This window comes from Asparagus officinalis, chromosome 6, assembly GCF_001876935.1.
Source record: "Asparagus officinalis chromosome 6, Aspof.V1, whole genome shotgun sequence".
Lineage (NCBI taxonomy): Eukaryota > Viridiplantae > Streptophyta > Magnoliopsida > Asparagales > Asparagaceae > Asparagus > Asparagus officinalis.
In genome coordinates, this window is record NC_033799.1 from 62,048,867 (window position 1) to 62,060,935 (window position 12,069).

Genomic DNA, 12,069 nt, shown 5'->3' on the forward strand with positions numbered 1-12,069 from the left:
TGGGGGTAGTATACAGAAAACAAGTCCTTTTCTTTGTGGAGACAGGGGATATTTTTGTCATTTGACCTCTACTTTGAAATTCAATGATGTTAAATAAAAGTGGTATTTTATTTCGGGGGTTTTCCCTTAAAACCACCTTAAAAACAGGGTAAGCATATAAAAACCACAAATGAATGTTTTATTTATACAAAAATTCATCTTTAAAGTGGGTTTATGTTATAATCAACTACCTCTCAGTCAAAAGTTTGACTAAAAATCCAAAAATACTCTTAAAACCTTACATTCAAGGCACATGACTCATTTTTCAATGATAGGTCTAGTTAGGACGCAAGTTACGTAGATTGAACATGAATTTTTTTTTAAGGTTATTTTTAGTTTTTTAGAGAACATTTTGCTAGGGGGTGGTTGATTGCAACACAAACCTATTTTAAAGTAGTTAATGTATAAGTAGATATTCAAAAATGGCCTCCATGTAATTATCCATGTTTAAGGTGGTTTCTAGTACCCAAAAAAAAACTTAATTTTTCTATCTAAGAATGAAGGGCAGAATTATTAAATATTCAAATTTGGGTTGTATATTTGCAGTGAGAGAGAGTTCGGGTGTAGATGTAGACAGGCTTTTCTCTTCTCCTTCATATTCTCACTTTTTTAGTATTTTTCTGTGTAAATTTCATATAAACCCTCTTAAATTTGACCCTGATTAGATAGTCCTCTGAACTTTAAAAATGTCATAAACCCCTTAACTTTGGCATTATTTTGAATTACAACATAAATCTTAAAAATGTCACTCAACTCCCTTCAATTTGGGGAGTTTATGAAAAAGCCATAAATGTTTAAATTTGTTGAACTAATCCCCTTGACGCTCTGCTAATGGATTGATAAAAAGACCAAAATGTTCTTTTATAAATATAAATAATAATTATTAAATTAAACTAACAAGTGTTAAATTAATTAAACATTTAACATAATTTAAGAGTTAACGTGAGAATTACATTTAGAATTATTAAAAAGAACATTAAAGCTTTTTTCCATTAGGAGAATCTTGGTCATTTGGACACATGATTTCAAGTGCATAGTTAGATCTAACAGTGTTACTTAGGGGGTCATCTAATTATATACAAAACTTAAGGGTGCAAAGTGACATTTTTAGATTTTAGTGGCGTATCTTAAAATAAGCCAAACTTAAGGAGGACTTGATATTTTTAAAGTTCAAGGTCTCCGAAATGGCCAAATCATGAGGGCGTTTTTGTGAATTTCACAGTTAACGTTTCATTAGCTTCTCTCAACGCCCCTCGTCTTGCTCTTCACGTTCAGAGAGCTTACTGAGATAAGCGTCTCTGTTCTCCATCTACAGCTTATTTTGCTTAGAATATTCTCTATATCTGACTCTTTCAACAAAACTTTCGTTTGAAATTTTCTTTTTCAATCATTGGAATAATGCTCCAAGACTCTCTGAGATCAGCTGTCCACAGGTCTCTAACTAAGCCTGTAGCAGACGGCTGCCAGAATGCGAACCAGACAGCTACACGCAGGACAAACACACACTCCAAAACCTCTAATTCTGTTGAGCCATTAAAGAATCACTCAAAGAGAGAAGAGAAGTCCATGGAGCGTAGAAACAAGAGCGTTGGTCCACTGAAGGGTTCTCTTGATCTTGAAGAGTCGCTGGCAATTCTTTCGAAGGCTCAAGAAACTTCAAAGAGGATGTCTCGCTTACTTGATGCGTCAGAGAGTATAAATCTTAGGAGATGTGGATTTCAGGAGCAAAGGCATTCAATTGATGGGTCTTTCAGAGACTCCCTGTTTAAATTGGAACAGAGATCAGAGTTTGTGGAAGAAGAGATTGGTAGGATTAAAGAGAGGACGATGAACTCGAGGGCAAACGGATTTCAGAAGCCTAGATTTTCATCTGATGGATCCTCGATCGAAGAAGTAATAAGATCCCAGAGGTATGGAGTGCAAGAACCGAGATTTTCAGTTTCTGGATCTTCAAGAGATGCCATTGAAGAGCTGAGGAAAGTGATCAGAGAAAGCCTGCATCAGCAAAATTTACTGTCAAGATCACCTGAAGATGATAGAGCCTACGAGTGCAATAGATTCGAGAGATTCAAGGGTAATTTATCAAATCCCATTTGTGAGCCTAAGAAAGCTAAAGGTTCAAATCTCGTAGCTAAGCTTATGGGATTAGAGGAGGTCTCTTCACAAACATCTCATCCCATAAAAATGGAAGAAAAGAAAAAGAGCTTCAATGTGCAAAGACCCCCTTTTGATATGGAGAGAAGACAAGCAATAAAGAAAAAGGCAAATCAAAAGCGAAAGTCGCTGCAGGAGGTCATAGAAGCAATGCAGTTCAAAGGGGTACTTAAAGATCCTCGAATCGATATGCCCAAGATAATACCATATCGATTTGATGATAAACAACTGGACATGAATTATGAGTCGCCGCCGATTGTGATCGTAAAGCCCTTGTATTTGCCACAATGGGAGAGAGGAGAAGCATATAGAAAGGTTTTGGTGAATAAGTACTCTAGGGATGAAGAGAATCAATCTTTTGATCATTTTCAAGAGAAGGAAGTTTATGATCATGGGCAAATGTTATTCAAATCATTCAATCGAAAAGAGGAGAGGAGCATTGAGAAGCCTAAAGTGGATTTCTCTAGTGTATCTCACAAACAGCTAAAGAAAGAGGCTTCAAAGATGAGAAAGAAAGTGAATGACAAGCCTAATGAAACAAAAGGAGAGGAGAAAAAAGATGTAAGAGCCAAAAGAATGCCTATATCTCAGTCGAACAGAATTTATGCAGATCATGAAAAGCCTGATAGAAGAGTATCAGCAGCGAAGGATAAAGTTTCTTTGATAAAAGCTGAGTCGAAAACTTCTGCTAATCCAGTGAAGGAGAAGAAGACTCCAAGAGCAAAATCAGATAGAAAACCCTCTACTATCAAGGTGATTGCTTTACAAGCATAAATCTACTAAAATTGTTTGCCTGTTATATCTATTTATATCTGGTCAATTGGCACTCTTATCTCGTAACGTTGCCTAACACATTGCAATTCCATTAGCCAATAATATTCAAGTTTTTGATGAATTAATCCAGGAGGTTCCATAAACCCTATAAATTTTTGGCGAAATATATGTATGCATGACATTTGACATAATTTATATTCTTTTATAGACAAATAATAAGAACTGCAAAGATGGAAAAGAAACCAATCCTGTGCATAAAATGGACACATTTTCAGAAGCCGAAAGTTTCCCTGCTGATAAAATCCTCCAAGAAATCGGGAAGAAAGGAGAAACTTGCAAGAAAGGTACACTATTAAAATTTCAAACATAGATTTAAAACTCATGATTCATTTCTCTTTTCATATTTTCCCTCTGAAATTTAATCGTCTTAAACTCCGCATCGACCGCAGATGAAGCACAAGAAAACCCTGAAGTAACAAAAGAAGTAATCCATCTTGATGATACAAAGCCTGTAATAGTTGAAGATGACCTTATGCGTCTACTCCTGAGTAGCCGATCTTTCCTCACCGAAGCAAAAGAACTCTATGGAGTTATTTCTCACCAACCGATACATCATCAAAGAAAAGGCCTAAGTGAAGATGTGATGAGAAATGCTATGCTCTACTTAGACATTGGGAAGGAGATAATGTCACGCAAATTCCACAAGCATGAGCTTTCGGTACATCCATTGACAGAATCATTTACATTGTTCGAGTTAGCTGAGGAAATCAGTAGCAAGATAAGGGTATTGACAGGTTTTATCAAGGTTGATCATAGTAGTATTGCTTCTGATGATATTAGTAATGTAAGGTTGGAGAGGGATCTAAGATGCAAGGATATGTTGATGAATTCAATGTGGGATATTGGATGGATGAGTTGGGCATATCCTGAAGATACAAGGGACATTGTATGTGATGTGGAGGAGAGTATCTTGTCTTGGCTCATGGAAGAGGTTGCCTTAGATTTGGTTTATTAGAGGAGAGGATGAATTATGAATAGTGTGTTATGGATATCTTCTAACATCTATTAATTGAGATATATTTATGCATTCCTTCGGGAATAGATGTTGTGTTTGGATAAAAATAATACTATAATTTAGTACATACACAGAGTATTAATTTGAGAGTTTATGTAACATTGGATTAATCAGACGGAGTTTTTTAAACTAAAGACACTAAGATTTTTCTTAGAGAGTGTTCGCAATCATGGTGTTTTCTTTGTTCTTCTGATGTTTTTGCCAAAATAAAAACACAACATGTTTGGATACCATTGTGTTGTCATGAAAAAACAGAACACTTATGGATAAAAAAGCAAAAATAAAACACTTATCTGAAAACATCAAAAAGATGTTTTGACTTTTGTGTTTTGAGTTTTGGAGATGTTTTGAGTTTAGTAATATAAACTTTTATATATTATAATTAATTTAACATATTAATCATTCTTAATATAGTATATTACAAAATACTATTAACTAATATAATATATTTAATTATTATAATATAACATTATAACGCTGGTGAATTGTTTAATACTATTTAATTAATTTAATATATATTATTATACTTATATTATGTTATATTATATTAATATATATATTATGTTATATTATTTATAATATAATACGTTATATTTTATAAAATGCAATATGATATATTTTTATTGTATAATATAGTGTAATGCAATATTTTATTAAATTTCATGTAAAATATTATAAAACATTTGATGATATATTGTAATAATTAATATAATATAATATGTTGTAATTTATTACTACAAAACTAGTAATATATTAATTATTGCATTGTAATTAATTTTATCAATAATATATTTTATATTCTAATTATATATATAGCATAATAGATTATATCACAATTTCTTACTACAAAACTATTAATATATTATTTAATATTATATCGTAGGTTATGTAATTAATTTTTTATTATATTTATTCTAATATACCACTTTATTTTAATATATTATAACTAATCTATTGTCTTATAATAAAATGTTATTAATCTAATTTATTATACTATACTGTAATAAACTGTATGATAATATATTGTAATAAATAATGTAGTATATAGTATTATAATATAATATAATATAATATAGTAATATATATTATAACTGATATAACATATTAAAATATATTATGAAATATTATATTTAGTTAATGTAATATATTTAATTTTTATGTAATTTAATATTTTGTGTATTAATAGAACGATATAATATAATACAATTGGCATAATATAATATATTATAATATACTTGTCATAATATACTATCAACATTTTCAATATGTTATAAAATTATTTTATATAATAATATAAAATAATTTTATAATATATGTGCTGAAGAGGTGAAACTACCTTTGACAATACGCACTCACGATGGTGTTTTTGAGATACTTTTGGAGAAAAAACACAATGGTGTTGTGTTTTTTAAGAAAAAACACCACAAAAGATCACCACAGTATCCAAACACTGAGTACCCTAGAGAGGGGTGAATAGGGTAATTGCTAATCTAATCTAATTTAGATGCCAAATTAAAACTTATTAACTAATATGCTAGCAATGATGATATAAATAATAATATAAGTAATGTTATATAATGAAACAATAAGTGATATAAACAACAATCACAATATCAAAAGAGAAATAGTGGACAAATGACAAATGCAAACATAAGGATATGATCACGGAGTTCGGTCAACCCTCGATCTACGTCTCCGCTCCTCACCTTGAGCAGAATCTCCACTATCTCTTCATAAATCACTACACAATCGATTTTCAAAGTTCACCAAAAACTTTTATAATCCACACGTTATCAATATCACAATACACTCCTCTAAGTGTTGGCAACCGTATTACCTTCCTCAAATGCTTGGAATTACTAACTCTCCTTAGACTTTTACAACCAAGTACTTCCTCTTAGAATTAACCCCTGTCTCTCCTAACCACTCCTCTAAATGTCCTTGTGTATTACAACGTTTTTATCGATAAGCTCAAGTAAATGATTTTGTTCTCTAATACAAATGAGAACGAAAATGAAAGATCACTCAATTGTAACACTCTCACAACCCAAACTATACAATATGTAAAATACTAAAGCTCAAGTGGTTGTGTGTGAAAGAAATGAGTAAAACACAATCAAAGATAAACACAAATCAATCTAGCATAAATGTAAAAATCAAAATATGAGATTAGCTAGAAGAAGGAGTTTAGAAAACTTCTCCAAAAACAAGAGAGGTAGAGATTTAAGGTTGAAATCCTCAAGAACAATGTTGCAATCCTTCACATAAACAAACACACTTAATTTTTCTTAAAAACTCTTTAAAAAAACTTGTAAAACTCTTTTATAAACTTCCTTAATAGAACAAATGAATCAAGATGGCTATTTATAGCATCTCTAAAGAAAACAAAGCAATCAGCCAAAAACTAGCTGTTACTGGCAAAATTACTGTTGATCGGTCGACTGATCTTTTGGATCAGTCGACTGATAGACTGTAAAAACAGAAGCTGGAAAATCACACTGGTAGGTCGACTTATGGAAAAAAATCGGTCGACTTATAACACTATTCACAGAAACCTGAAATTTTAAAAAGCTAATTTTCTAAATTCAATTTAAAATAGTAAATCAACTCTAAAAATAGTAAAACTTTAGAAAACATTTATACACATGAAGATAAACATGTTTGAGAAGAAATTTCTAAAATATCACTTCGTATTTGTGAAAACTCACTGACAGAAAAATAGATATTCTAGTTTCTAAAATTTCTTGAAGAGTTGATTTTGTAAATTTGATTTAAAATAGTAAATTAACTCCAAAAATAATAAAACTTGGGAATATGTTTATATATCTGAAAATAAACATATTATAAAAAGAATTTCCAAAATATCATTTCCCAAGAGTGAAAAACATAGTGTTTTGCAAAATGGTCAAAAATGCGAGTTTGTTAAATACTTGATTTTGATGAAATTTCTTCAAACAAGTTTTGAGATACTTTTAAATAGATTAATAGAGTTAAGAAAAGATATAAAATAGTGTCGTTAAGTCTATAATCTGAAAATAATGATAAATCAAAACAAATATGTGTGTGTAGTTTGAGTTTTTAAGCATAACACATAAAGTAAACACCTAAACTAAAACCACTATACCAAGCAATATGATCTTCATTAAGTTCGATCTTGGTAGCAGGGATGAAGCGATAATGTTGTTGACTTGAATTGCGATGGCTTCATTCTGATTTTCTTCCATCCTCCAATGGTTATGATCATGTAGGCGCAAGTCTAACCAACCTCCAATATAGGATCTTTGTGTAGGATACCTAACAATCAAATGCAAACACTTGACAACCGATGTTAGGAATTGTTTGTTAATCATCAAAACTAGATTAGACAATAGGCTCATAATCATGAGACCTAACAAACACACCCTTAAGAATAATTCTTGTGGGGTAGATGTTTATGTATCTGAACGTATTCAACCACTTGTCTCCCTTTCCCTTTTTTTCCCTTCTAGTTTTTATTTTGTTTAACATGTGGAACAAGACATTGTTGTTACATTTTTCCTTAATAATTCTGACCTGCTCTCACTCGAAAGAGACGACCTGCTCATCTTAGCTGCGATCCGTCACACACCTCATAGCAATGCCCCATGTTGAGAATCTAATGGACTTTATATCCCGGAAAAATACTTAAACATGTGGAACAAGACATTGTTCTTACATTTCCTTAATAATTTTGACCTGCTCTCACTCGAAAAAGACGACCTGCTCATCTTAGCTGTGATCCGTCACACACCTCAGAGCAGTGCCCCCATGTTGAGAATCTAATAGACTTTATATCCCGAAAAAATACTTTAACTTTTAGGGTTTCACAAAAAAAACCTTTAACTTTATGCTGAAATAATTAAAATAAACAAATAACAGATCAAACAAGAAGATTTCACGTGGTTTGACAATGCACCTAGCATCCACAGAAAAAGGGAGGGATTTACTTGAAGAAGAAGAGTACATAAACACTTTCCTCTCATTATCACCTCACATAAGTAATCACTTCGGGGTTCTTGTAAATCCTCAAAAAATAATAACATTTCTCTTATAAATCCTCACAGGAGTAATCTCCATTTCTTCGTCTTTTCCCTCATCTTCTTGACCCTTTTTTCCTCCTATTATAATGAACGTCTCAAGGGGTTGTGGGGTCAAAATTGTCTACCTAAATTAGTTGCATATAAGTGCATCAATTAAGATAGATAACTTTATCTTGTATATGGATCCCGTCAAATTCACCCTACAGGAGAGAGGGTTTTATTTTTATGTCAAATGATGGTTTCTAATGGACTGAAGAGTCTATTGTTAATTACCATTACTGATGAAAGGAACCTTCGATTAAGAGTCAATAAAAGTCATCAAAAACAAGAGAAAACATGCAAAGCAAAAAATACAAAACATGCAATGTAAAAAATATAATAACTTATTATTATTTCTTTAAATGATCATATACATGGCTTAACCAAGGGCATACCCTTAGTGTATAGATTTTCATGTAAAATCCTAGACTAAAGATGTGGTTATTGAAATTTGGTTTTGGGTTTGACTTGGAGGCCTGAAATGGGACTTTGATTTTTGAACCTAGTTTAGCGACGTGGAGGTTAAATTTAGAATTCAGCCTAGTTTAATAACGTACAGGTCGAATTTCGAATGTGCTCTAGTTTAACACTATAGTGCTCGAAATTTGAATTTGCTCTAGATTAATGACGTAGTGGTCGGATCTAAAATTTGGTCTAGATTGCGTACTAATTTAACGACTTAGAGGTCAGATTTAGAATTAGCTCCAGTTTAAAGATGTAGGGGGTCAAGGTTGGTATTTGCTAGTTTGATGACTTAAGAGTCAATTTTGGTATTTCTATTCAGTTTAACAATGTAGAGCTCTAGTATGATATTTTCCAATTTATGTGGAGTAGAGGTCAAATTTATAATTTATTCCAATTTAATGACGTAGAGGTCAAATTTGATATATTGCTCTAGTTTAACGACATAGTGGATGGATTTGGAAATTACTCCAGTTTAACAATGTAGAGGTCTAATTTAACATTTTGACCAGTTTACTGATGTAGAGATCAAATTTAGAATTTTCTTTAGTTTATCGATATGGGGATCAAATTTAAAATTTTGTCCACTTAATGACGTAGAGGTTAATCTTAGAATCTTAGGATTCCAGTTTAGCAATGTAGAGATCGATTTCAAATTGGTCCAGTTTAGTAACGTGGAGATCGAGTTTGATATTTGGTCTAGTTTAACAATGTAGATGTCGAATTTGATATTTTCTCTAGTTTAACAATGTAGAGGACGAATTTGGAATTTGGCCTAGTTTTAATGACGTGAAGGTCAAATTTGATTTGTCCATGTTTAATGACCTGGAGGTCGAATTTGGAATTTGGCCCAGTTTAATGACGTAGAAGTAAAATTTTTTAAAATTTACCCAGTTTAAACAACATAGAGGTCGATCTGGAATTTTCAATTCTAGTTTATAGACATAAGGAAAGTTAATACTATTGTGCGCAGTGGATGAATCACAAACTAACGAACGAGAAGAAAGTAATCAAAATAACCAAAACTAAAGTACCAAATATCAAGACAACAAATTTACGTGGTTCGGCAATGTGCCTACGTCTACAGGGTAATGAGGGGGGAGATTTTACTAATAGAGAGAAAGAGAATATGAATTGGGTTTATAATCTCACAAAATCTCACAAATAAAATCCCCAAACAAAGCTCTCAAATCTCTCACTAATTCTCCCTCAAAAGTGCTCAAAAACTCTTTCAATATCTGTTCAAATTCACCCCTTGAAACCCTAAGAAAACATGATCCTATTTATATCAAAACAGAAACTTAAACCAATCAGAAAACTAAAACAGGGCCTAAATCCGCGATCCGGTCGACCGGGCATGAGCATCTGGTCGACCGGCCAGAAGGTCAATATTTAACCATGTAAAGAAAACAGGGTTTAGTCGTCTGAGCTTCTCCTCGTGGTTGACCTGCCAGAGGGGCTGATTTCTAAGCATGTAGTGTGCACATTTCCGGTTGATCGGCCTAAGCCCGCGGTCTACCGGTCTGCACAAAAAATTGTCTCTACTTCGTTTTTCCTCTTCTCTTTTGTCGTTTCTACAAATCTCCACCTCGGTGAAGTTTTCCCAAAACTGAGCTGACCTCGATACCAATCATCCCACTCGTTGTGTCCAGTACGAAGTGGAGTCAATCCACAACAATAGACTCAATCCACAATAAGTCAAGAACCCATATGAGAATGTAAATAATCTCCACCATGTCAGTATCAAACTCATCAAGCTAGTTGTATCAAACTAACTACCTAAGTATCCTCTTGCCTAAGGAATCAAGCCTCATGTAGTTCACCCAAATGTAGGCTGTCTAAAAATCACAATAGATAGATGATTCCCCATCAAACATCGATGATGGAAGTTACAATCTGACGACTTCCAGAAAGCTACAATTTGAAAACTTTCACGTAGATCGATGAAGGTTATAATCTGACGACCTTCACGACAACTGATGGAAGCTCTAATCAAACAGCCTTCATAATCAACATCGGGAGTTACAATCTGACGACTCTCACATATCAGAGAGCTAAAGCAAAGATTACAAAATGATGATCTTTGCAACGCTTCGACAGAAAGAGACTACAAATCGACGGTCTCTTCAAATCAAGCTGCGGAAGTCCTCCCCGCACACTAGCATCAAGACGCATCGTGTTCATAGCCACGAACGCAGCTCAACGCAGCTCATACCGCAGCTCAACGCAGCTCCAACCGCTGCTCAACACAGCTCCAAGCGCTGCCCAACGCAGCTCTATACCGCTGCTCAACGCAGCTCTAACCGCTGCCCAACGCAGCTCCAAGCGCTGCTAGACGCAACTCTATACCGCTACCAAACGCAGCTCCAAGCGCTGCCAGACGCAACTCTATACCGCTACCAAACGTAGCTTCACTCGCTGCCAGACGCAACTCTAACCGCCGCCAGACGCATCTCGCAAACACTGCGTTCAAATGCAGATTTCATTCCAGAATACAGGATTTGCGTTTGACTCGTTCAAACACAAGCTAAACGGTTCCAAAACCGTTTCCCACGATCTGAGGGGATCACAACTCCACTCAGGAGTGATTTAAGGGGCAGTTACATCCCATTAGCCCCACTTAAGAGTGAATTAAGGAGGTGGTTACACCCCTTAATCCCCTATAAATAACTGAAAATCAATTCAGTTCAAGGATCGTCTGTTGGAACTTCTTGGCAGCGAAAAGAGGATCCTTCATCCTTCGGTTGGAGCTTTGGAGATCGGCAACAAGATCTTTTTCATCCTTGGCTTATAACCGACTTTCGGTTAAATCAACTCTTTCATAGAGTTTTAAACTCGTTCAGAGTTCTCCACAACGTCAAATCATGAGGAGAAGACTACGTTCCAGTGAAACAATACATCGGATCGTCAACGGGGAGCAAATTCGACACAAGCATTCGAAGGAGGCACTCTATCGCCACCGTGAAGAACCCAGAATTAAACAAAGGGGAGAATCCAGATCATTCTCTTCTCTTTTGTAATCAGGAAATCCAATTGTAATCGAGAGTTGAGAGAGTTGTAAACATTCTTTTTCTAAGCAGTTAGAGAGAATAAAATCAAAGACAATTCTTTCCTTCATTTTCTTATTACAAAATTTTCCACAAACACCAAATGGCCGTGTATGACCTCAATCAACTTGAAGGATTCTCAATCCTTCACCAACTTCACGACCATCACCAAGTGTCTTCTTCCAAGACCATGCACCCAAGTACGCATAATGTGAACGATCCGTAACAAATCTTGGCCTTGTATACACCCTTACACCAATCAAGCTACCTAATATCTTACAACACACAAACGGGTCAATCAAGCAACTGGTGTAAACTCCGCCAATACTAACAAATTTGCAGCTGATAGCACCCCTGATGGTCTCAAAATGAAAAGACAAACTCTCTTTCAAACTTGCATCTCTCCACACCAACTCTGTCT

General features: G+C 34.0%; 1 protein-coding gene across 1 annotated transcript; it reads left to right on the forward strand.

Moving 5' to 3' along the window:
- Positions 1,301-4,156, forward strand: LOC109846448. The gene is made up of 3 exons (XM_020415684.1): positions 1,301-2,946; positions 3,176-3,311; positions 3,417-4,156. The coding sequence occupies exons 1-3, from the start codon at positions 1,438-1,440 to the stop codon at positions 3,980-3,982; spliced, it is 2,211 nt and encodes a 736-aa protein (XP_020271273.1). The 5' UTR covers positions 1,301-1,437; the 3' UTR covers positions 3,983-4,156.